This window comes from Bubalus kerabau, chromosome 4 (assembly GCF_029407905.1).
Source record: "Bubalus kerabau isolate K-KA32 ecotype Philippines breed swamp buffalo chromosome 4, PCC_UOA_SB_1v2, whole genome shotgun sequence".
NCBI lineage: Eukaryota > Metazoa > Chordata > Mammalia > Artiodactyla > Bovidae > Bubalus > Bubalus kerabau.
The window spans coordinates 39,524,079-39,546,886 of record NC_073627.1 but is presented as its reverse complement, the minus strand read 5'-3'; the positions used below and the strand labels follow the sequence as shown (position 1 = coordinate 39,546,886).

General features: G+C 37.2%; 2 protein-coding genes across 3 annotated transcripts in view; both read right to left on the bottom strand.

The window, feature by feature from the left end:
- Positions 1-22,808, bottom strand: part of UBE2G1 (ubiquitin conjugating enzyme E2 G1) — a 67,687-nt gene that overhangs the window by 6,455 nt on the left and 38,424 nt on the right. For both annotated transcript variants that reach the window (XM_055576866.1, XM_055576865.1), the window contains exons 3-5: positions 13,848-13,945; positions 10,724-10,902; positions 7,872-7,994 (exon numbers count right to left, since the gene is read on the bottom strand). In XM_055576866.1, the coding sequence (XP_055432841.1) occupies positions 7,908-7,994; positions 10,724-10,902; positions 13,848-13,945 (364 nt within the window). In that variant the 3' untranslated portion in view covers positions 7,872-7,907. The remainder of the gene's footprint in view (positions 1-7,871; positions 7,995-10,723; positions 10,903-13,847; positions 13,946-22,808) is intronic.
- LOC129649438 (60S ribosomal protein L9-like) lies at positions 1,292-2,024 on the bottom strand. Its single transcript, XM_055576868.1, has one exon. It carries the CDS (start codon positions 2,006-2,008, stop codon positions 1,400-1,402), a length of 609 nt encoding a protein of 202 aa, XP_055432843.1. The 5' UTR covers positions 2,009-2,024; the 3' UTR covers positions 1,292-1,399.

Genomic DNA, 22,808 nt, shown 5'->3' with positions numbered 1-22,808 from the left:
GTCCAATGGTTAAGACTCCATGCTTCCACAGCATTCCTGGTTGGGGAACTAAACCCCTCATGCCACAGCCAAAAAACAAACAACAACAACAAAAATACCCTCATCAAAACTGAAATTAAGCCTTTGAATGTGGCAAACAGGCAGCCCCTGGTCTCCTTACTACTTTAGTATTCTATGGAGAAGGAAGGTGAGCACAACACGCTGGAAGACTGACAGTTAAAAAAACAAGGCAAAGTCCTTTTGTTTCCCAGGTCCCTCTCTTCCTCCCTAAAGTACTACTGCAAAATTTAAGAATTTTATGTATTTCTTCTAGTCCTTTCTTTTTAAAAAACTTTCATTCTGTCAGATAGCTACAACAGAATGGTGGGTTTTACTTTATAATATATATAAATGGTATCATTCTTTTTTCTTTTTATCACATTGCTTCTCCTATTCAAGACTCTGTTAACTATGTGATTACATATAACTAAGTCTACATTATATATTTTCGTTGATTAACAATATTGTAACTGATATTAATAATAACTGATTACTTCTGATGTGCTTTTAAAAATTACACACAGTACTATAAGCAATATCTTTGTATCATGTCTCTCTGTATACATGTGCTCGAGTTTCTCTTAACCTATACACCTAAATTGCAGGATCTGTGTTTTCAAATTGACTGCTGCTGCTGCTACTAAGTCACTTCAGTCGTGTCTGATTCTGCAACCCCAGAGATGGCAGCCCACCAGGCTCCCCCGTCCCTGGGATTCTCCAGGCAAGAACACTGACTAGGTATTACCAAATCACTCTCCAGTGTTGACAGAACAGCCTCACATGCCAGGAGTTCAAGTATATACCATTTCCTGAAATCCTCACCAACACCTGGGTTTCTTGGACATTCTGATTTTGACAACCTGATGAATTTGATGTCATCCCCTGCAGCTTTGTATTTCTGCTTATAAATGCAGCTGAATTACTTGTGGCATGCATAACAACTATCAGCTTTCTTTTTGCTTCTATTATCTATTCATATCATTTTCCTTTGTGCTGATAGTCTCATTGATTTTCAAAATTTTGTTGTAGACAGTAGATAGAAATCCTAAATATTAGATTACAGAAATATTTTCCCAGTTTGCCACTTATTTTTATTTCTTTTGTCTTGTCGTAATATTTAAGTTTTGGGTTTTGATGTAGCCAAATTTATCATTTTTCCCTTTTATGGGTGTTATTTGTGCCTAATAAATCCTTCTCTACTTTGATATTCTCCTGTATTTTGTTTTAGTAGTTTTGTTTTTCATATCTGTCTTTTTTTTTTTTTCTCAAATCAAGTTTTTATTGTCTCTTTAAAACATCATAACTGAGTCCATAGAACCATCTGCTATCTTGTTGTTTCTGCAGCAGGATCACTGAGATCTTATTCATCAGCCTGCTGAACTGTTCCTTTTTCAGAAACATAAATACCATCCAAAAATTTTCTGATATCCTTGTTTTTAACTGTGGTGGCTTGCTGAATCAAAGCAGCTGAATTTGACACAAGTTCAATGTCATTTCCTTCAAGAATCAACTCATCTTTCTGGGCTTGAGATACTGAACAGGCAACCCCTGGCCTCATTCGAACCCTGCGTATATATTTTTCACCCAAAAAATTTCGGATTTCCACAAGAGAACCATTCTCCTGAATAACAACGTTGATGGGGAAGTGGGCATATACCGACCTCATCTTGTAACGGAAACCCAGTGTAACACCCTTGATCATGTTCTGTACGTGACTACAGATTGTGCGAACAGTGGCCAGTTCCTTTCTGTTTCCCCACCATTTGTCAACACGGAGCCTCTTCTTTTTCTTTCCAAGGAGACTGAGTTCTACATTGATGTGATTGAAGTCCCTCCGCAGGGTGCCTCTGGGGCCCTTCACAATAACTGTCCGTCCCTTCAAGTTAATGTCGACATTTTCTGGGATGTCGACAGTCTGGTTGCTGAGAATGGTCTTCATTCTCGCAGTAGATGCGGCAAAGAGAGCCATATCTGTCTTATGTTTTAAAACTTACTGGAGACAGCTTAGCCTCCTCCCTTTCTCAGTCAGCAAGACCACTACAGATCACCTGTATCAGCAGCAGTGAGATGGGTGTGTCCTGAAGCACACTGAGGAGAGTTTTCACTTTTCTTCATAATCTTATTGTAACAAAGGTGATAAGAAAGGCTCAGCATTTCAGGAGCCTTAATTTTTAAGGAGATATGGGTGAGATGTGGAGGCCAATCTTTAAATGATCCGAATAGGAAACCCATCAAGGGTATGGTCCTATTGAGATAACCACATACTGTGAATGTGGTCTCAAATAAGCAGGGGAGAAAAGACGGCTGCTTAGGACAAACAGAAGCCATATACAGATCCATTTGTACTTCTACTTGTGAGCAATGACTCTAGATTCACATGTACACACATGCAACTAGGTAAAGCAGTGAGTCTTCTGTCCTGCTGCCTTGGGTACAGTTCAGTTCAGCTCAATTGCTCAGTTGTGTCTTACTCGCTGCGACCCTGTGGACTGCAGCACGCCAGGCTTCCCTGTCCATCACCAACTCCTGGAGTTTACTCAAACTCATGTCCATTGAGTTGGTGATGCCATGCAACCATCTCATCCTCTGTCGCCCCCTTCTCCTCCCACCTTCAATCTTTCCCAGCATCAGGGTCTTTTCAAATGAGTCAGTTCTTCGCGTCAGGTGACCAAAGTATTGGGGTTTCAGCTTCAGCATCAGTCCTTACTCTCAAGAATCTTCTCCAACACCATGGTTCAAAACCATCAATTCTTTGACACTCAGTTTTCTTTATAGTCCAACTCTCACATCCATACATGACCACTGGAAAAACCATAGATTTGACTAGATGGACCTTTGTTGGCAAAGTAATGTCTCTGCTTTTTAATATGCTGTCTAGGTTGGTAATAACTTTTCTTCCAAGGAGCAAGCGTCTTTTAATTTCATGGCTGCAGTCACCATCTACAGTGATTTTGGAGCCCAAAAAAATAAAGTCTGTCATTGTTTCCCCATCTCTTTGCCATGAAGTTATGGGACTGGATGCCATGATCCTAGTTTTCTGAATGTTGAGTTTTAAGCCAACTTTTTCACTCTCTTCTTTCACTTTCATCACGAGGCTCTTTAGTTCTTCTTTGCTTTCTGCCGTAAGTGTGGTATCATCTGCATATCTGAGGTTATTGATATTCCTCCCAGCAATCTTGATTCCAGCTTGTGCTTCATCCAGTCCATCATTTCTCATGATGTACTCTACATATAAGTTAAATAAGCAGGGTGACAATATACAGCCTTGACGTACTCCTTTCCTGATTTGGAACCAGACTGCTGTTCCATGTCCAGTTCTAACTGTTGCTTCTTGACCTGCATACAGATTTCTCAGGAGGCAGGTCAGGTGGTCTGGTATTCCCATCTCTTGAAGAATTTTCCACAGTTTGTTGTGATCCACACAGTCAAAGGCTTTGGCATAGTCAATAAAGTAGAAGTAAATGTTTTTCTAGAACTCTCTTCCTTTTTCGACGATCCAATGGATGTTGGCAATTTGATCTCTGGTTCTTCTGCCTCTTCTAAATCCAGCTTGAACATCTAGAAATTCACGGTTCACATACTGTTGAAGCCCGGCTTGGAGACTTTTGAGCATCACTTTGCTAGCGTGTAAATGAGTGCAATTGTGCAGTAGTTTGAGCATTCTTTGGCATTGCCTTTCTTTGGGATTGGAATGAAAACTGACGTTTTCCAGTCCTGTGGCCACTGATGAGTTTTCCAAATTTGCTGGCATGTTGAGTGCAACACTTTTACAGCATCATCTTTTAGGATTTGAAATAGATCAACTGGAATTCCGTCACCTTCACTAGCTTTGTTCATAGTAATGCTTCCTCAGGCCCACTTGACTTTGCATTCCAGGATGTCTGGCTCTAGGTGAGTGATCACACCATCGTGGTTATCTGGGTCATGAAGATCTTTTTTGTATAGTTCTTCCGTGTATTCTTGCCACCTCTTCTTAATATCTTCTGCTTCTATTAGGTCTATACCATTTCTGTCCTTTATTGTGCCCATCTTTGCACGAAATATTCCCTTGGTATCTCTAGTTTTCTTGACGAGATCTCTAGTCTTTCCCATTCTATTGTTTTCCTCTCATTTCTTTGCATTGATCACCAAGGAAGTCTTTCTTATCTCTCCTTGCTATTCTTTAGAACTCTCCATTCAAATGGGTATATCTTTCCTTTTCTCCTTTGCTTTTCGCTTCTCTTCTTTTCACAGCTATTTGTAAGGCCTCCTCAGACAACCATTTTGCCTTTTTGTATTTCTTTTTCTTGGGGATGGCCTTGATCACTGCCTCCTGTACAATGTCACGAATCTACATCCATAGTTCTTCAGGCACTCTATCAGATCTAATCCCTTGAATCTATTTGTCACTTCCACTGTGTAAAGGTAAGGGATTTGATTTAGGTCATAACTGAACAGTCTAGTGGTTTTCCCTACCTTCTTCAATTTAAGTCTGAATTTGGCAATAAGGAGTTCATGATCTGAGCCACAGTCAGCTCCTGGTCTTGTTTTTGGTGACTGTATAGAGTTCTCCATCTTTGGATGCAAAGAATATAATCAGTCTGATTTCGGTACAGACCATCTGTCTGGTGATGTCCACGTGTAGAGTCTTCTCTTGTGCTGTTGGAAGAGCGTGTTTGCCATGACCAGTGCGTTCTCTTGGCAAAACTCTATTAGCCTTTGTCCTGCTTCATGCTGTACTCCAAGGTCAAATTTGCCTGTTAGTCCAGGTATTTCCTGACTTCCTACTTTTGCATTCCAGTCCCCTATAATGAAAAGAACATCTTTTGGGGGTGTTAGTTCTAGAAGGTCTTATAGGTCTTCATAGAACCGTTCAACTCAGCTTCTTCAGCATTCCTGTCTTGGGTTACACAATGCCTTGTGTCCTGGTCAGGTTGCCTAGGAAATAGATTCTGAGACAGGTGTTTGTGTAAGGTTTACTGGGAAGTGCTTTGAAGAGCAACAGTGAGGGAAACAGATCTAAGCAGAAGATGGTGGGGGTAGCGCAGCTGAAATACAGACTTCGGTCAATCCAACACTGGAATGGCCTTTCAGATAATCCCCAAATTGAGAAAAAAGCCTAAGTCTTTGTACCAACCCATTCTTTCTCCAAACCAAACAGTCCATGGATACAAGTGGCTTCTGAGGAAAGGGACTAACTTGGGCAAGTGATCTCTTAACTCCTAGAAAGCAAGTCAGCTATGAGTTATCAGCAGGCAACATTCCCAACAGGCTGGAGTATGATTATTTCCCTCTGGACAGGCAGTAACATCCACCACACCCAGAGCTTATCTTCTCTTACCATCTTATTTATTCCCTGGTGAAGCCAACCAGTATGTTGTGAGCTAACCTATGAAGACCTATGTGACAAAACTTAGAAAGAACCCAGTCAACAGCCTGTGAGGAACAGAAACCTGCCAACAACCACATGAATGAACTTGGAAGCAGATCCACCCACAGCTGAACCCTGAGATAGATGACTGCAGTGCCAGCCGACACCTTGACTGCAGCATTATGATGACCCCAGAGCCAGAAGGTTCGACGTGGACGAGATAACAGATGTTGTTTTAGGTCATTGAACGGGGTAATTTGTAAAATAGCAAGGAATTAATACAGTCCCTCTACCCTTGATACAGAACCAAAAGACAGAATCCTTTTGCCTGGTGGTACAGAATGTGGCCATGTAGCTGATCTGTGGGAGCGGGAAGATTTTGTTTCTCCCTTTGTCCTCTTACTTCATCCTACAATAATAACTTTCTGGTGGCAGGGAAGAATCTAAGACACAGAAAGTAAAATCCATATAGGAAAAAATTAAAATTCAACTGCATTACATTGAAGCACCTCTGTTCACCCAAAATACTATAAAGAAAGTAAACTGACAAGGATAGAAATCAATAACCTAACTGAAAAATAGGAAAGACCAAAAAAAGCACTTCACAGAGGAAGTATCCATGGTCAAACACATTATAGCATGCAACTGCATTGTAACTAGGGCAACACACGTCAAGTCTCTAATGACATCTCATCTGATACTAGATCAAAAACTTTGGGAAAGGACCTCCCTGGTGGTCCAGTGGTTAAGAATCTGCCTTCCAATTCAAGGAATGCAGGTTTGATCCCTGGTTACAGGAAGATTCCACATGCCGCAGGACAACTAAGCCTGCACACTACAACTAGAGAAAGCCCATCCACCGCAGTGGAGACCCAAAAGAAAAAACTGGAAAAATAAACAAGACTTTGCAGAAGTCTGACAATATCAAATGTTAAAGAGAATATGGAGCAAATAGAACCCTTGTCCTTGCCAACAGGAGTATAAATAGATCCAATATTTTTTAAAATAATTTGGTGTTATCTAATTAAAGTGATGTGTATACACCTTTAACTTAATTCCACCCCTAGGTATACACCCCAGAGAAACTCTTTTAGTACATCTACAAGAAACAAGGATAGCTACCTTCTCTGTAATCGCGAAAACAAAGCAAAATAGGGAAATTCCCTGGTGGTCCAGTGATTAAGACTCAGTGTTTTCACTGCCATAGGCCCAGGTTCAATCCCTGACTTGGGAACTAAAATCCTAGGAATCAGGCAGTACAGCCAAAAATAAGAAACAGCCTCCCCCAAATAAAAACAAAACAAAAACAGAAACAAGAATAAGCAAAAACAACAATAACAAAAAACAAACAAAAACCCCACTCTAGAGAAATAATGAAATGAGAACCAAGAGTAAATTTATCTAATGAAATACTACATAACAGTGAACATGGAATATAACTGTACATAACAAAGGACAATTTCAACAATATAATGTTGAGCAACAAAGTCACAAAAGAATATGACCCCAAAAACACATTATAATTCCACATATATTCAGCTCAAAAACATGCAATATGTTGTTTAGGAATAAAAATTGATGAAATTGTGAAGAAAAACAATGGTAAACATAGAATTGGGAATATGAAAAAAGTATTGGTAGAGGAGGGGAATGTAGGAGATGTAACAGTTAATAATAAAGCTCTTTTTCTTAAAATAGGTGGCCGGTACAAAGATATAGCATGTACTCTGACTTTTTTAGATGCTACGTTTCATAAGTAGGTTTTATCACCTCAATATTTAATTTAAAGAAAGAAAAGCCAAAGAACTTAAATATCACACATTTGGTCAATTCATCTACACCGTGTCTTCTTCTAAGCCAGATGGGTGCCTACTATCTTTGGCTCCTTGATAGACTTAAAGCAGACTTGTGGACAGATGGTATACAAGAAAAGGAAAAATTTTCCTACTGGCCCTGTAAGTAATGAGCAAAGAGATAAAGACCAATTAAAACAAGAAAGGTAGATATTTAATGGTCTTATCAATATATTACAAACTATGGTCTTTCTTTTTTTAAAAAAACTAGGAAAAACTTAAGTCAATCTTTACCATATATAGCACAGTATGAGAAAATATAAGAAATTTCAGTGCCTAGTTTAGTCAAAGATGGCAGACCAAAAGGTAAAAACAAAGAAAATGTAGCAAAAACAAAAAAACCCTCTATAATGAGAAATTTTACCAACAGTGAACTACTACCATACTAAATCAGTTTAACACGGAATATTTAACACGGAATAACACGGAAAATCAGCTGGATTTACTGAAGGAAAAAGCAAGTAGATGACACTAATCTGCTGAGAAACAGCAGATTACTGGACACTACCACTGAAAAATGAAGCCAATGTAAACAAGCAATTCAAATCCCCAAATCACACATTTCTAAAAACACTATGTCATGTATAAAAAAGGCAAAAGAGTAGGATGATTTTTTTAAATGAACTTACCCTGAAATAAGTGAAGTTACAGCTGTTGAATAAATGTCACTCAAAAGCAGTCTCTTGGCTTTTTCTTACACAGCGGGCAACTTTCCTTTTGAATTCTCCATTTCTGTCTTCCCTCCATTCTTTCTGTAAGTACAAAAGTAATAGCAAGTGATTTTATGCAAACTCCTCTTACCTCAAATACCTACTTTAATTTTGAATGTAATGCTTTGGCAATGTGAACACGTTTAAAACGTTAAACAGTTGATAAGATTGAAAACACTTTTGCAAGGCACTCTGCCAGGATACATACAAATTACTTCTATAGGCAAAGTCTCTTTGAAAAAGGAAAGGGCCCTAAAAAGCTTTAGCAATTTTGTATTACACTGAAAAGAAAGCTGCTGCTTACAAATAAGATATCCAGGCTATCTGGAGGATCACCAACTCTCTACTGGAAGCAACCAGAAAATAAAGTAGACAGAACTGTGCCTCCTATATCAAGTAGATGGGTGTAGTGCATCATATTGAGATGATACTGAGTAGTATTTCTAGTGGGGGAGGGGCCAGGACATGACAGTGACAATAACACTATTACTGCCAGGCACGTGAAAAGGGAACACAAAAGAGCGCCAGCATACTTTCACATGAGAAGAGAGCTGATTTGTATTTAGCATGTAAATAGCAGGAACTTCTCACTAAAATGCCTGGCCTATTTTTTTCCCTGTATCATCCATGTAGGGACAGCAAAGACTGTAGAAACCTTCAACACTTGTTCTTGCAGAGGAAGAGATCTGAACAATTTTTTCCCCTCAAAGCAAGGCACCCCAGTAAGCCAATCATTATAGTAAATGATGAGGTAAACTATAATGTGGAAATGCAGAGATTTGTAGATATTTGATAAAGTATTTGTGAATAAAATGTCATTGTCTCTAATTACCTCATTATCATTTCTAAGACATTTTAAGAAAGAGCAATTCCAGTAAAAAAGGGAGGTCAAAACGAAGGAGAAAAAAAATCACCTAAAAAGCACACTCAGCAGAGAGAATTAAGACTGAGAGCAAGGGGGATCAGGTAGAAAGGTATTAAAAAGATCATATGGAATTATTATTATTTGAGTGCACCATGCAGCATGTGGGATCCTAGTTCTAGAACCTGTGCTCCCTGCATTGGGAGCATGAAATCTTAACCACTGGGGCCATCAGGAAAGTCCCTGGAATTACTTTTGTAAGATATAAATCCTCACTACCAAAGAAAATGGCAGTGAAGTCATATAATAATGGGGAGAAATTTTTCCTGGAAGACCAAAGGTAGATGAAAGAACAATGAAACATGCAGCAGAGCAGAGAAAGCAGCGGCCTAGGGATGTCTCAGTGGGACCCCAGCAAAGAGGGAAAGGACCTACTGAAGAGAACCCCAAAGTTAAAGTTTGGGAATGGCAGCTTGAAGCCACTAAAAAGTGGGGTTGAAAACTGAATGACAGAAAGTTTGGCCTTTCCTTCTACACACACCCCAAATTTTAATACCTTCCTAAAGTAATAATGATGATATATAGATTTTATAAAAATATCTGAAGACCACTAGAATTAGAGCTCCAGGTATGGGTATTTGGTATGGAAAGTAATTACTTCTTCATTTTGGCATTTGACACCTCTCTTCCTCCAACTCACTCTTACTTTTTTTTTTTTCACTCTTAGTTTAGTATCTGGCTTACCACTCACACACTCCTAAGGAGAACCAATTCTGCACACATACACCCCTTATGTTGACTTGACTAAGCCTAAAGTTAGAATGATTTTCTGTCAGTGTTTACTTCAATTACTAAATTCAAAAATTCAAAGTCAGAGATTTGAAAGGTGGTTATAGCGCTTCTTGGCCTTTCGGCTAAGATCAAATGAAAGGTGGTTATATATGTAGTGTTTTTCTACAAGTAAGATTTTTACCCCCAAGTTTTTATGTAGATCTGAATTAACAAGAGGGGAAAAAAAAAGGTTAATTTAACCTGCTGGCTTTCACATATCCTAACAAGGGTTCCAAGAATTAGAACAAAAGGATTTTTAAAGAGGGATAGATGACTGAGGAACTAGGACTATTCTAGATTAAAAAAAAGACTAATAAAACATGAATACAGGACTTCCCTAGTGGTTAAGACTCCACGCTTCCACTGCAGGGCCACAAGTTCAATCCCTGATCAGGGAACTAAGATTCCATATGCCACATGGTGCAGGCAAAAAAAACAGAAACAAAAAACAAATAATTTTTTTAAAAGGAAAAGAAGGAAGATTTAAAAATAAAATAAAAACAATAATGTAAAAATGAGAAACCTATAATAAAATGATAGGAAACACCATCCTTTAAAAAATAAAAAACTAAGTAAAAATAAATGAATAAATAAATAAAACATGAATACAAAATAAAATAAGTTCCTAAATTCTGGATTCTCCCTCGCCCCCTCTCTTTGTTCTTAGGAGCTACATGCTGAAGTATTTAAATATAAAGATCTGTAAAGCCTTCTCAATTCAGCAAATAATAATAATGACAATGATGTTAATAATAACAACAACGTTGCAAAATCTCCACAATGGTTAATCTATGTGTAGGGTATAGGGTAATCCAATGTTTTGTAGGTCTGAAAGTCTCAAAAATAAATGCTTGCAAATAATATGGACCTAATGGCGACTAGATATTAATAGTTTTACAATTATGTAGGATAGCATCCTTATTCTTAAAAGGTACAACTATTTGGCAGTAAAATAAGATTTATGAGAAAAATAAATGAAAATAAACAGATATATCAATACACATCCACAAACACATACATATAAAAGTATATAGTTTTAATCAAGCTTAATTAAAGGGGAGAGCAGATGTGTCCTTACCGCAGCATCAACATTAGCAGGTGAGTCTCCATTGGGGTCTGCCAGCATAGAAATGACACTAATCATGATGGTTTCCACCGTGTGAATAGGCAGCCAGCGCTCCTCGGGCTTTTCATAACCATATTTATCTTCTCCAGGTTCGTGAAGAATAGAAATGCATACATCACCATTTTTATCAACTGCAAAATTAGAGAGTAAGATTCCAGTTTCAAATACTTTAAAAAATTGGCTATACATAAAATAAATATTAGTTGATATGACCCTGATTCCCATGGTATCTGTGTAAGATTCAGTACCACTGTTCCACTGAATATATACAGAAGTTAATGTCCAAAATGGAACCTGTTAACCTTTTAGGAAGACCAGAGATTTTACCAAATAGGATCCACCTGACAAAGCCAAAAGAAATGTAAGCCATGTTTTTCATTTCTGCAAAATTTCAAGTTAATATGTAGATGGTACCTAGCATTTACATGTAATAAATAATGAAATAAATGGTATCTATTGAATCTGTTCATTTATACAAAGTATATGGTCCAAACATCAGAACTGAGTTTCTGTATGATTTCCTAGTTTCCCTAGCAACTTACTGCTTGAAATGGTTGATAGTCAAAGGTCTAAGACTTTCCTAAGAAAAAAATGAAAAATAACATCATAAAATACTTTTTAAATCACATAAAGGCAAAATTATATTTTCAGGGAAAAAAACACACACAAATCCACAAAGTGAAGTGTCCAACTCTTTGCGACCCCATGGACTGTAGCCTGCCAGGCTCCTCTACCCATGAGATTTTCCAGGCAAGAGTACTGGAGTGGGTTGCCATTCCCTTCTCCAAAAAGATCATGTTATATTGCCAGTGAAAACTCATCAGCATACATTCATTAGGTCTCTAATCTATAAACCTATTTTAAAATCCAAGCCATAAATTAATTGTTGATCAAAAGGGGGAATGGGGTCCTATATTCTACTAACTTCTTTACATTACACAACCAAATCTGCAAATCCTATAAAAACCAATAATAATACCTGGATTCATTTCTGACTTCCTACCTAAAGTCCAACAAATTTATGATAGGTATAATGTTAAAGCGTATTTTTCACCCCTGGGGAACCAGCATCAAAGTTTTTATGCATTGCGGCTCTACGACTAATGCTTTCTGAATGCATGCTGTATGCCAGGCACCCACACTTGACACACAGAGTTTAGCAGTGATTGCAACATTTAAGACCCATGCCTTCAGTGTACTGTACATGAGCTATTCAACAATTAACGCTCCTTATCCCAACTCACCTACACCTTCTAATATAATCTATTAACTAAAATGAAATAACTAGATCAAGAAGCAAGAATAACAACAGTAAAACTTGTAACAGCACTATAAAGTTGAACAGAAAATGATAATATAGTGTTAAGATATTTTCCTCACTCACCACATAATATAAATTTTTCCTTGAGAAAAGGAAGTCCTATGTTTTTGAGAACATTTAATATCAAATGTTTGTACAAAATTCTATCAGAATCGATTTAAGATCCATTTTCCTTTTATAGAAATTGTTATAATTTAGCATCTTTAAAATTTTAACCTCATGTCATTTCATTTTAAACATAGAGAAAACATTTTAAACCTCTTAGAACGAGGCTTTTATGCTTAATACCTATTACCTATTAAAATTGTAGTATTTTTTTTTAAAGGCAAGATAACTGAGTGAAATAATTGAGCTGATAATTGAGTGAAAAGGCCAGTGCTATCATTCCTCTTAATAATTAGAGTCCATGTATTGCTTTCGTATAGGCTCTCATGTAACTCACAAAGAAACTAAGGCTCCAAGAGGCTTTACCAACAGTAACATAGGCTAATTCATGCAAAAGACAGCATTCAGAAACTTTTTGTTACATTTTCCTTTCAAACAGGTGCAAAAAAATTGACTATTACACACTGAATAATTCAAGAGAAGGCAGGGGAAACTGCCAAGAGCCTAGGAAGAAATGAACCGTATGTCCAAACAACAAGGGGCAGATGTGGTCGATTCATGCATCCATACATTGTGCAGGACTATCACTAATGTGTTCTACCAGAAATAAAGTCTTTTTTCCCCTTCATACTGGTGCATACTATGTCTTCTGTGATCACTGCTACCTAAGATGTGATGAAATATGGTGGCCTCCTTGATTCCCAATAGTTTTCCATTCATCTGTTCTAGTCTCTTCTAAGACTCAACTGTTTTTCAGGTCACTGAGTTCTATTACATTTCCTTGTAATAAAGCCTTGGTTTATTCATGCATCTGTTACTCTCACTGATTTTTGCTTAAACTAATATAGAAGGGTTTCTGTTCCTTGCAACACAATGTCTGGATTATGAGAAGTAGAACGCAGACTGGTGTAATAGTCTAAAAAAACAACACTGATTACAAAATACTTACAGTCAAAATACTTAGGAAAGAAATTCTTGCAAGCTCAATCATACAAAACAAGGCCAAAAGTTCAGAGAGACTGTGTATAAACATAGTTTATCTAGACTAACCTTTGGCTCACAAAGTGAATTTTAAATGGTTGTACAACTTCAGGTAAAAAAGTCAATGTCACCATTTGATGCACAGCACTGTTAGATACTTTCCAAAGATCTAAACACACAGAGTTTTATCTCATTTGACCCTATCAATCATCTTATGACATAGGTAAGACATTCCTTTTCCTTATGAAGAATATACATAAATAGTTAAGAGTGTCCATAGTCTAGGAGCTAAGATGAGAAAATAATAATTAAAAATCCAAGTTTAACTACTTCTATGTTCTCTGTAATAGCCAATGAATCACATCATACCTTAGAAATAATCTCAATTTTAAGAGCTCTATTAATGCTGAGTATCGCCCATGAACTCATGAACATCTCAGCAGTGAACATCATAGCTGAGAACTAAGTAAATAAACAAACTTTTTCCATTTGATCCGTTACTCTTTCTTTTAGAAGGAATCTAATCCAAGACCATGTATATAACAAACACAATAAACCTATTATAAAAATTCCAACACAATTTCACTGAGAACTAGATCTTATTTATTGACCTTGAAAACTTCAGTGACAGGCTGTCATTCTTGCAAATGTAAAACCAGATAAACTTACCATTTGGATGCCAGATTTCGGTAATGAATTTCATTTTAGGAGGCCGAAGGGGATAATCTTTTGGGAAAGTGAGATGAGCTTTAAAAACACCACCTTCACTGGAAAAACAAAAACAAGTTCTTGCCTATAAGTTCCTGCTTATAAGTAAGATAATTATTAAAACAAACATAAAACAAGGATGCTAGTGCTAACATTATAAACGAAATAAATAATCTGGATTTCAAGCAGTTTACTTACTCAAATACCAAGTTTAATAAACTCTCATACCTACCACCTTATTTAAACTCTCAAAAAACAGTAAAATTGAAGAAACAGCTTTAAAAAGGCATCCAGATGAGATCACGCTACTGTTGGCTACACACATCTTTTCACTGCTTCCCACTGCACTTAAAACTCAAATGTTTAACACTGCCTATCAGGGTCAAGTTGTCAATTTCTCTATATTGATCTCATCCTGTCACTCTTCTCTCTCATCCCAGTCATTCTTCTTTCTGTTCTTTAAACACAACAAGCTTTTTCTCATCTGAGAGCTTATGCATTTTCTTATTGCCTCTCTGGGAACAGTTGTGCTGACCTCCAAGCATCCATCCATCCATTTATTCATCTTATCATTTAACAAGTATTTATTCAGTCTTTATGTGCCAGACACTGGGAGTTCAGCAGTGAACAAAGCATATCTCTCAAGTAGTTTATATTCTGGTGTGTTTCAAAGTAGTGCTGTGCAACAGAACTTTCTGCAACTGGAGATGGTCTACAGTTACGTTCTCCAACATGGTAGCCACCAACCACTTGTAATATGGCTAGTACTTGGTTCTCAAAAAGTTTGAGAACTTTTTGGCCAACCCAATACAACTGATTAACTGAATTTTTAATCTTGTTTAATTCTAATAGCCACAAGTGACTAGTGACTGCTGTGCTTAGGAACTGTTCCTAAACAACAGTCAAAACAACACAAGTTAATGTTGCAGAAAACCAATGAAAAAAGTCAGCCTTATGGGGCAAAAATGACAAAGTTTCTGACTAGTGACCTTGGTACCGCTGTTTCCTCTGTTTCAAAGGCGCTTCTCCCTTTGTTATAGTCAGAACTCAGGCAAAATGTTACCTCTGAGAAAGATTTCACTTGGCTACCCAATCCTAACTAGCCCCTGTGTCCCTCTATCACATGGACTTCTTTTCCATTTCTTTACTGCAAAAGGAATTCACACCTCTGATTCTTTTATTATAAGATAAATACCCCATAGAGCAGGGTCAGATGCAGGGTCATCTGACTGTGTTTGTTTCAGATCAGTAAATAATAGAATTCTCAGCTCATTAAATGGTTTTCATTCATTAAACAAACAAACATTGATTATCTACCTAGAGAAGGCACTGCTGTACGTAAAAGGATATGACAGAGAACAAGACATTAGAGATCACTGATTTACAGCACTTACCATTCTAGGGTCAAAGGATAATATCAAGAAAAGTATCAGTAATAAATACTGGAATGAAATGAGCAATCTATTGTTAAGTTTTTAAAAAGTATCTACAGAATGAGCCCATTTGTCTTTAAGAAGAAAAAGTGAGGGTATGTTTGTATAGAAATAGAAAAATGTATGGAAACATGATACCAATACACCAAAATGGTTAACTCTGAAGCGTGGGATTATGAGATTTTTTACTTTCTGCTTTGTACATTTTGCTATCACTTGAAGTTTTAACCAAAGCAAGTATGTATTCTCATTACTTTTTTCTGATCATAAAAGCAAGATGGCAGGACAGTGTTAAAGAAAGGTAGATCATTAACACCAAATACTTCTGAATACTTAGGAAAGGCCACTGGTCTCCGAGTAAGGAATATGTTTCTTTATGCTTACATACATGCTTCTTTCTATGAAGTGTATTAAGTATACAGAGAGTCATAATGTAAAATATTTCTGATTATGGGTTGTGGTTTAAAAAAAAAAAAACTTTGAAAACCACAAATACAAAAACTAGGCAAGAATCCATGTAAAAGAACATCAGAACAGCTACCACAAAGCCCATGTACTTTAAACCATTGGTAAGGCTATTCCCTGATACTAAGTTAGCTTTCCCGGATCCCTAAATTTTGACTGATATCAGATCCACTTAAAAGCTTTACAACAGCTGATTGAAATCCCTACCATGAAAGATTACCTTAGTCTATTAAAAATTTTGATCAAATTTAATTAATTGGATTATCCTTAAAAGTTTAAAGTACACAATTTTTTTTTGTCTGCAATGTCCTCAGCCATTCTGAATCAATCATGCAAGTCTTTAGTTTTTTTTCCCCTATAGGTGGAATCCTTAACTTCTCTAACACCTGTGAAAATCATACTTTTTTTTAAAGCCTAAAACTCAAAACATAGTGTACAAAACATGGTTAAATAAATATTAAAATGTCACATGTTCACTATTTTTCAAATACATAAAGATGCTACTATGATGAGCAAAATCAAAGTTTTATGAAAAGCATCAATGGTTTAAATGATGCTTTCCTCCTTTCTCTTCACAGAGATTAACAGTGTAAGAGTATAACTGCTATATATTACAGATATATCATATTACATATATGATTACTAGCATGATATTCTAGGCCAGTTCAAGTTTCTTCTATTAGACTTCCCTTACTGTCTTTGTATTAAATGTATAAAAGTCTTACAAGGATAAGAGCCTATCATTCTACCTTGTCAGATCCTATCATTCAGCCATATTTACTTTCTTTAAATGATATACCATATGTGCCATCAACATTTTTCTTTTATATATTCCTTTTCACATCTGTCTTCTGTTTATTCATTTTTACCTGTCACAATTCATCTATTACCTTCATAAAATATTTGATGGCTTCCAATGTTTTTGCTACTACAAACAATAAAACACTGAACATTCTGAACACTTTCTAGGCACAAGGTTTTACCCTAGAAATGAAACAAGATGAAGTTTAAATAACTGTTAAAAGTCACACGGATAATAACAGTAGTAGACTCAGGGAGGTAAACAAAGATATTCTCCAAAACTCACATTCTTAAGCACTAAATGAAAAATGATACGGTACTGCCATGGATCAATCAATTTCTAAGTCAGACAGGCACCAGGTTCATTCCTTCCGAAAGTTCATACAAAATATATAGCTCGTGCAGCTAAGTTTTAAACAGACTGTGTAAGAATTTTGTTACTGTAAAAGAATATTAATCCAAGAATTTGGTTAGTCAACTCTTTGTTTTCTATATCCATCAAGGTGAGGCAATAACAAGATACATATAATCTTCCAAGATTCTACAAATTTTTCACACCATTGCCAGAGGTAGGAAACAATATAAAACATACTTCTTGAGCACACCAGCCATGAGTGATGAAAAAGAGATACAGCAAAAGTTACATACCATTTATTAATACAAATTTATAAAATTTATAATTGACAGTGAAATCCATATCTCCTAAAGTTTCTTTCAAAACCTACTGCTGCTCCTACCTGATATTATTCTTTCTCTGGATATGGGCAGCTAGTCACAGTACTTGATAATCATTAGTCTGAAAATAGCAGGTTGTCACACCAGTTTCAGATTATTTTTCATAGAGAGAAAGCCTCAAGAATCTATTTTTAATATCTCCAGAAGCATTAATTAATGGCAAGTGTTAGTTGCTCAGTTTATGTCCAACTCTTTGTGACCCCATGGACTGTAGCCCACCAAGTTCCTCCATCCATGGAATTTTCCAGACAAGAATACTGGAGTGGGTTGCCATTTCCTTCACCAGGGGATCTTCCCGACCCAGGGATCGAACCCAGATTGTGGGCAGACTCTTTACTGTCTGAGCCAATGGCAAGAACAGCAATAAAAAGTTAATACTGTGTAAAGATAAATGTAACAGCTAAATTAATACTCAAAGCAACTATCAATAAAGTAATGCCTGAATATACCACTTATTGACACATGGATTGTAAGGAGTGTGGGGTGCCCTCTAGTGGCTAAATGAGGGTTAATGACACCACCATGAACTACACTAGCTTTTAAAGAATTATAGTACAGAAATCATTCTATTATTATAGAAATGACCTAATTAATTACTAAGTGATGGATCAATCACTTAGGTTTGCTCACATTAACTACTTTCAATACTATAACCCCTCCTCCCATTACCAGCCTCTCTGTTTCTCCTCTTACTTACACTTAAGATCTGTGTCTCATTTCAAGTAACACTCCCTCCAACAACCACGAGAAGGCCTCTGCCCTCTTCACTCCACTGAAATTTCCTTACTGTTAAATCAACAAACAGCATTAAATACTTGATTCTTGGTGGCATTTTAGAAAGTTTCCTTCTATAAAACCTTCTATTAGATGTCTGGCTAACTTCCTCTGCTTTTCTCAGGGCCCTGGCCTAGGCACATGTGTGCCATCCCCTGGCCAAGGCTGTTGATCTCCCTACTTCAGTCCATTTCTTACACTATGCATGCACGCATGCTTAGCTGCTCAGTTGTGTCTGACTCTTTGAGACTCCATGGACTGTAGCCCACCAGGCACCTCTGTCCCTGGGGATTCTCCAAGCAAGAATACTGGAGTGTGTTGCCATGCCCTCCTTCAGGATATCTTCCCAACCTAGGGATCGAACCCACATCTCCCGCACTGCAGGCAGATTCTTTACTGTCTGAGCCACCAGGGAAGCCCAAGAACACTGGAGTAGGTAGCCTATTCCTTCTCCAGGGGATCTTCCGGACTTGGGAATCAAACCAGGGTCTCCTGCATTGCAGGTGATTCTTTACCAGCTGAGCTATCAAGGAAGCCCCTTCTTACACTATAGATCGCCCCCCCCCCCAATTTTTTTTAACAATGGTTTAAAACATTTTACTACAGAAATAAAATACAAGTAAGCTGAAGGAAAATAAAATTTATAATTCCAAAGTTATGATACTTAGAATCTGATGCATATTCTGAAATATAAATCTGATAACTCTCGATGTAAAACTCCCCAGTGGTTATGCTTTGTCCTCAGGACAAAAGAAAAATTCTAACTCCTTAACAGTGTTTACAAACATTTTCTAGCCCTCAACTCTCTAGCCAACCTCATTCTTTGAAATTCCTTATAGTCATTTTGCTCAGTTGCCATCCCCTTGTTCTGTCCCTTATTTTCCAGGTCTATGTACACAAACATTTCTTTCTCCCTATGAAATGCTCAATCCCTAGCTTCCCTTCCACTTATCCCCATCTCCTACTTATCCCCATCTCCTAACCCCACTGCTACTGCCATAGTATCTGTCTAGTTAATCCTTACCCTAGCTATTGACAATCCAAAATCTCTTCAATCCCAGAATTAAACCAAATGTGGCAATCCCATTCATCTTGTCAGTTACCAGGTAAGGAATGATGAAGCAACTTGATTCCAACAAATGAGACAAGAGTCTGCTGGAGAGCTTCCAGAAAAAAGGCTTTTCTACATTGAAATACATAAAAAATTACTTTTTTTTTCCCTACTTTTTTGACTTCAGCTCACTGAGACTTATTTGTTTTTTTTTTAATTGGATTTATTTATTTTAATTGGAGACTAATTACTCTACAATATTGTATTGGTTTTGCCATACATCAACATGAATCCGCCACGGGTGTACACATGTTCCCCATCCAAATTGGGGATTGGATTCCAAATTGGAAAAGAAGAAGTAAAACTCTCACTGTTTGCATATGATATCATCCTCTACATAGAAAACCCTAAAGACTCCACCAGAAAATTACTAGAGCTAATCAATGAATATAGTAAAGCTGCAGGATATAAAATCAACACACACAAATCCCTTGCATTCCTATACACTAATAATGAGAAAATAGAGAAATTAAGGAAACAATTGCATTCACCATGAATTCCATTCATCCACTACAATGAAAAGAATAAAATATTTAGGAATATATCTACCTAAAGAAACAAAAGACCTATATATAGAAAACTATAAAACACTGGTGAAAGAAATCAAAGAGGACACTAATAGATGGAGAAATACACCATGTTCATGGATCGGAAGAATCAACATAGTGAAAATGAGTACACTACCCAAAGCAATCTATAGATTCAATGCAATCCCTATCAAGCTACCAACAGTATTTTTCACAGAGCTAGAACAAATAATTTCACAATTTGTATGGAAATACAAAAAACCTCAAATAGCCAAAGCAATCTTGAGAAAGAAGAATGGAACTGGAAGAATCAACCTGTCTGACTTCAGGCTCTACTACAAAGCCACAGTCATCAAGACAGTGTAGTACTGGCACAAAGACAGAAATACAGATCAATGGAACAAAACAGAAAGCCCAGAGATACATCCACGCACCTATGGACACCTTATCTTTGACAAAGGATATCTTTAACAAGTGGTACTGGGAAAACTGGTCAACCACTTGTAAAAGAATGAAACTAGAACACTTTCTAACACCATACACAAAAATGAACTCAAAATGGATTAAAGATCTAAACGTAAGACCAGAAACTATACAAGTCCTAGAGGAGAACACAGGCAAAACATTATCCAACATCAATCACAGCAGGATCCTCTATGACCCACCTCCCAGAATATGGGAAATAAAAGCAAAAATAAACAAATGGGACCTAATTAAACTTAAAAGCTTCTGCACATCAAAGGAAACTATAAGCAAGGTGAAAAGACAGCCTTCAGAATGGGAGAAAATAATAGCAAATGAAGCAACTGACAAAGGATTAATATCAAAAATATACAAGCAACTCCTGCAGCTCAATTCCAGAAAAATAAACGACCCAATCAAAAAATGGGCCAAAGAACTAAACAGACATTTCTCCAAAGACATACAGATGGCTAACAAACACATGAAAAGATGCTCAACATCACTCATTATCAGAGAAATGTAAATCAAAACCACAGTGAGGTACCATTTCACGCCAGTCAGAATGGCTGCTATCCAAAAGTCTACAAGCAATAAATGCTGGTGAGGGTGTGGAGAAAAGGGAACCCTCTTACACTGTTGGTGGGAATGCAAACTAGTACAGCCACTATGGAGAACAGTGTGGAGATTCCTTAAAAAACTGGAAATAGAACTGCCTTGTGACCCAGCAATCCCACTACTGGACATACACACCGAGGAAACCAGAATTGAAAGAGACACGTGTACCCCAATGTTCATCGCAGCACTGTTTATAATAGCCAGGACATGGAAGCAACCTAGATGTCCATCAGCAGATGAATGGATAAGGAAGTTGTGGTACATATACACGATGGAGTATTACTCAGACATTAAAAAGAATACATTTGAATCAGTTCTAATGAGGTGGATGAAACTGGAGCCTATTATACAGAGTGAAGTAAGCCAGAAAGAAAAACACCAATACAGTATACTAACGCATATATATGGAATTTAGAAAGATGGTAACGATAACCCTGTATACAAGACAGTAAAAGAGACACGGGTGTATAGAACAGTCTTTTGGACTCTGTGGGAGAGGGAGAGGGTGGGATGATTTGGGAGAATGGCATTGAAACATGTATAATATCATATATGAAACGAATCGCCAGTCCAGGTTCGATGCAGGATACAGGATGCTTGGGGCTGGTGCACTGGGATGACCCAGAGGGATGGTATAGGGAGGGAGGTGGGAGGGGGGTTCAGGATGGGGAACATGTGTATACCCGTGGCAGATTCATGTTGATGTATGGCAAAACCAATACAATATTGTAAAGTAATTAGCCTCCAATTAAAATAAATAAATTTATATTAAAAAAAACTGAGACTTATTTTTTTAATTGGAAGCTCTACTCTTATTTCTATATAAGAAATACATAAAACACAAGCAGAAACTACTTTCACTTCTTCCTTTTCAGCATACTCTGAAATGCTCAAAACTGTTGTAACCATTTTACTATCTCTGTCAAGAAAACAAATTTTCTTATTTTCTAAGCCAGCTAAAATCAGATTTCTTTTGCTTATAGCCAGAAGCCTCCTAATACAGTGACTAACTCTTCAGTTCTCACTTTAGACATCTCCTCCTCTGGGAAAAATTCCCCAACACACTGAAAACTTGCCACACACCCAGTGAGTTCTCACCATATCCCAATGCCTCCCTCCATCATGGCTGTCCCCAAAATGTATTAAATAACTATGCAATGAGCAGCTTTGCCAACTAAACTGTAACCGCTTTGGAGCAGCACCTATTAAGTGATTTAAGCCCATGTTCGTAGCATCTAGCATTAAGAGTGCTCAAAAAATTAGGAAACTAAATGAATGAGTAGTGTAAATGCCTACAATGCTTTATTTTTGAAACAATTCTAAATGGGAAGTTGCTAAAAGGGATGGCCAACACTCAATAAATCTTAAACCCACTTCCTGAAGGCTTTATAAAGAATTTCATAACTTTCAGCATGTGAGTTTTAGAAAAGGTCATTCATAAAAAGGAATCATACCCAGGTAAATTTGGATGATTATTATAAGGTCTGTCAACGGCATTAAGGCCTCATTGTTCACAGGATGCTCAAAGTATATTCGGCACTGAGGTTAAACTGTAGCCTGGGTGCAGTCAGTGCTCTCATCAGTAAGGGACAGTGAGGAAGGGGCAGCCAGTCAGCAACTCCAGAGGAGCTGCCACAAAGGCTTCCGTTATCCACGCCTCAGATAGACAGTCAGCACTTTTAAAATGTATATGAAATGCCAGAAACAGGTTTTCATTGGTAGGAAGGATGGCCTGTTAACTAGTACAATGAGTATTAAAGTGTCTTTCTTTCATGAAGCTGAAGGGACACAACATTTATACCCACCAGCTAGTAACATTTAGTGATGCTTGCCACCACCTCATGAAAAAAGTATAAAAATTATGTGAGGTCCTTAGAGACGAGAGGTCAAACCTGGATGCCTCACTCATTTTCTACTCAGACATTAGTTCAGAAGAACTTCTCTTGTTATCACAAACCAACTTTAAGATTAACAAGATTCTGTCACTGGAATGTTGCTG

Coding starts and splice junctions, on each gene's coding strand:
- LOC129649438 (XM_055576868.1), bottom strand. CDS start 2,008: ATGGCTCTCTTTGCCGCATCTACTGCGAGAATGAAGACCATTCTCAGC.